The sequence below is a fragment of the Nanorana parkeri genome, unplaced genomic scaffold, assembly GCF_000935625.1.
Source record: "Nanorana parkeri isolate BGI_ZX_2015 unplaced genomic scaffold, ASM93562v1 scaffold664, whole genome shotgun sequence".
Taxonomy (NCBI): domain Eukaryota; kingdom Metazoa; phylum Chordata; class Amphibia; order Anura; family Dicroglossidae; genus Nanorana; species Nanorana parkeri.
The window spans coordinates 352,355-355,277 of record NW_017306932.1 but is presented as its reverse complement, the minus strand read 5'-3'; the positions used below and the strand labels follow the sequence as shown (position 1 = coordinate 355,277).

The window sequence follows — 2,923 nt, the reverse complement described above, 5'->3', positions numbered from 1 at the left end:
CCTCCAGAAGCACACACACACACACACACACACACACACACACACACACACACACACACACACACACAAAGCTTGAGCAAATAAATCAAAGCTTGCAAGAAGTGGTGCAAAAGTGCTCCGGAAAAAGAAAGAAATACATTTAAATCTGGATTAAGCATTCTGACATATTTAACACTAATGAGGCAAAGTCCCCTTAAGCTCATTAACAGATCTATCTAATCTACTGTCTGTGGGCTATGGGGAAAGAAAGGAACATGTATTAACCTTATTCTATATAAAAGGCTTCATTATTTAAGCAGTTCACAAACTGATGATGTACAAATGAGTGACCTACAGCAACCAGATTCTAGCTGAAGGATCTGAGATCCGGAAGACTAATCCTGATTTGTATTAGGTCAATAAAGCAACGCATATTAAATTTACAAATGACAGATGGAGGCACTAACCTGGGTCCTCAGGGCAGAGGACACTCCCCATATAACTGGAAATCCATCGGTTCCTAAACATTGTTCCTCCGCTGGTACCACGATGTCTTTATATGTCAGAACCGAAGCCCCGGGCCGCTTCCAGAGAGCTTCAGAGAGAGAGCAATTTCCTAGCAGCGCACTGAGCCTGTCAGGCTGAGCACAGTGAGTGCATAGCAATGGGCTGGGAAGCTGGAGGAACCCAAGCCAGTAATCAGATTACAAACAGAAATTAGGCACTCAAAAGCGGATTGGGTCATAGGGACTGAGAGATGCTGAAAACTCCAGCTCCAGCCAAATTAAAACACATGCTTCAGAAATGACACAGATAGAGAAAAAGAACTTGAACAGCAGGAAGTACAGGAGACTTGAAAATAAAACTATCCGTGAGGAGTGTGCTGGGCGATCCTCCTCCTAGCTATCAGATGATCACACTAGTGCTAAAGTCCAATTAATCTTTCAGTTTAAACCACACAAATATGTTCAAGGTGCATCAAAATCAAAAGCGTTTCAAGTCTTGCTGTTCATTTTCTTTGGAGAGCAGTCACAGCCCAAGTTGAAACGTCTGTCCTCTGCCAGCACCGTTGCGGTCTTTGGGGAAACCGTGGTCTCTCTGCTGAGGTCGAACACACCCCCTGCTGATTCAGGCCTATAGCTCTGCAAAGTTCAAGCTTCCTGCTGATTGGAGAGCTCTAGCTTATTGAGTTTTGGAACACTGCAGAGTCATTATCTGCAGCATGCAGGCAGAGGAGAGGCTTTTCTATTCAGGTTGTGGCTACTTTCTAAAGAAAATACACTGTAAAGCTTGCCATACACCTATAGATTATCTGCAGATTTTCTATGGTCAGGTGGATAAAGTGCAACAGAATCCTCTATCTACTCTAGACTGTGTGGATGGAGGAATCTCCCACTGGGCCAGGCTTCAGTATCTTGCTAGTCGGCCCCACTGGCTCTCAAAACACCTGAACAATCCGGATTGGATGCAGACATTGTTCAGGTGCTTTGAGAGCTAGTGGGGCCAACTAGCAAGATGCTGAAGCTTGGCCCAGTGGGAGATTCCCCCAGCCACACAGTTTAGCGTAGATGGAGGAATCTGTTGCACTTTTTCCATCTGACCATAGAAAATCTATAGGTGTAGGGCCAGCTTTAGACTTTGGATGCCTTTTACTTTAATGCAATTGGAATGTATTCAGCTGTTCTAAATAGTTGAGTTCTGCTTTATCAAAATGGTATGCCAGAATCATATGAGTACATCCTTCTACACAAGTCTGCCAAAATGACCTGTCCAGAACAAATAAAGCGGTTATATTTACCCGATCCTCGGTCCTGCTAGACCGGTCCCTGCAGCCTGTTCTCCCCTGGGCTACGGCAGTCTAAGGACCGCTGCTGTCATCACATCTAATGCAGGTTCATTGACCTGCATTATACGTAAAGATGCTAAGGGACATCCGGAGCAGAGGGGGAAGAGAGGTGAACACTGACCGCTGTGAGACCACGGATCAGGTGAGTATAACTGCTTGATTTAAACCCCTTAGACAAAACGAGCACATAAAGCAGAACTCCGGGGGGAAATTTTCTTAACCCTTGCAGTGGGGCTACCAAAAGTTTTAACTCCTGTATTCCAGAGATGAACTAAGCAAGGATTATTACACTGCTACACAGTGAACACTGTAGGGAGCACTGTAATTCTGGAAGGATCAACAGGTAATTTTTCAAACTCAATTTCACACTGATCTAAAAGGGAGCAAATAAGGGAAATTCATTGTTGGGGTTTACATACACTAACCACTAGTCATTTTAGTAGCGCGACTGAGTAATACAATTCGCCCACGTGCTCCTGCATCAAGCCCAAGTGATATGGGATCCAGCAGACATTTATCCCGTCAGTAGGCAACCGAAACCCAAACAGTAGTCTTGGGAAGGTGGCATTTCATCAGAAATATTGAGAAGCCCAGAAGAGTTCTGTATCTTATGGAGTGGGTCATGTTCCAAGGTTAGATCATCATCCTCATGTCAATGGAACAATAGTGATCGCCTAAAGGTATCTAAGCAGATGATATCACCAAATTTACAAACACCTGGCCTAGAAATAACTAATCGAATAACTTACTAAATAATCCCAGTCCTTATTCCATTTCAGATTTCCCATTTGTATCCATTAATGCTTGCCAGGTGGATAAAGCCCCGCTGACTTAGTCCACTTCCTCTTGGAGCTGGCCGATTGCCTCTCTCATAAATCACAGTATTGCCTGGAGCGGACAGATGAAGCTTTGTGGCCTGGCAGCACAGCTTGTGTTGTGTTCCGTTTACTACAATTTGTACACAGTGATTAAACCTCTGGGGAACCCACACCTCTTATGTGTGACCACTAAGTGCCACTTTACACTATGTGCATCGCTAACATGTTTTCCCACATTTTCTCATGTGTTTACATGCACTAATGCACAATTTTATATATA

At 44.1% G+C, this 2,923-nt stretch overlaps 1 protein-coding gene across 1 annotated transcript in view; it reads right to left on the bottom strand.

Moving 5' to 3' along the window:
• Positions 1–527, bottom strand: part of SVIL (supervillin) — a 126,505-nt gene extending 125,978 nt beyond the window's left edge. Inside the window, exon 1 of the mRNA XM_018563437.1 lies at positions 447–527. Within this exon, the coding sequence (XP_018418939.1) occupies positions 447–507 (61 nt within the window). The 5' untranslated portion in view covers positions 508–527. The remainder of the gene's footprint in view (positions 1–446) is intronic.
• Positions 528–2,923: the final 2,396 nt, after the last annotated feature.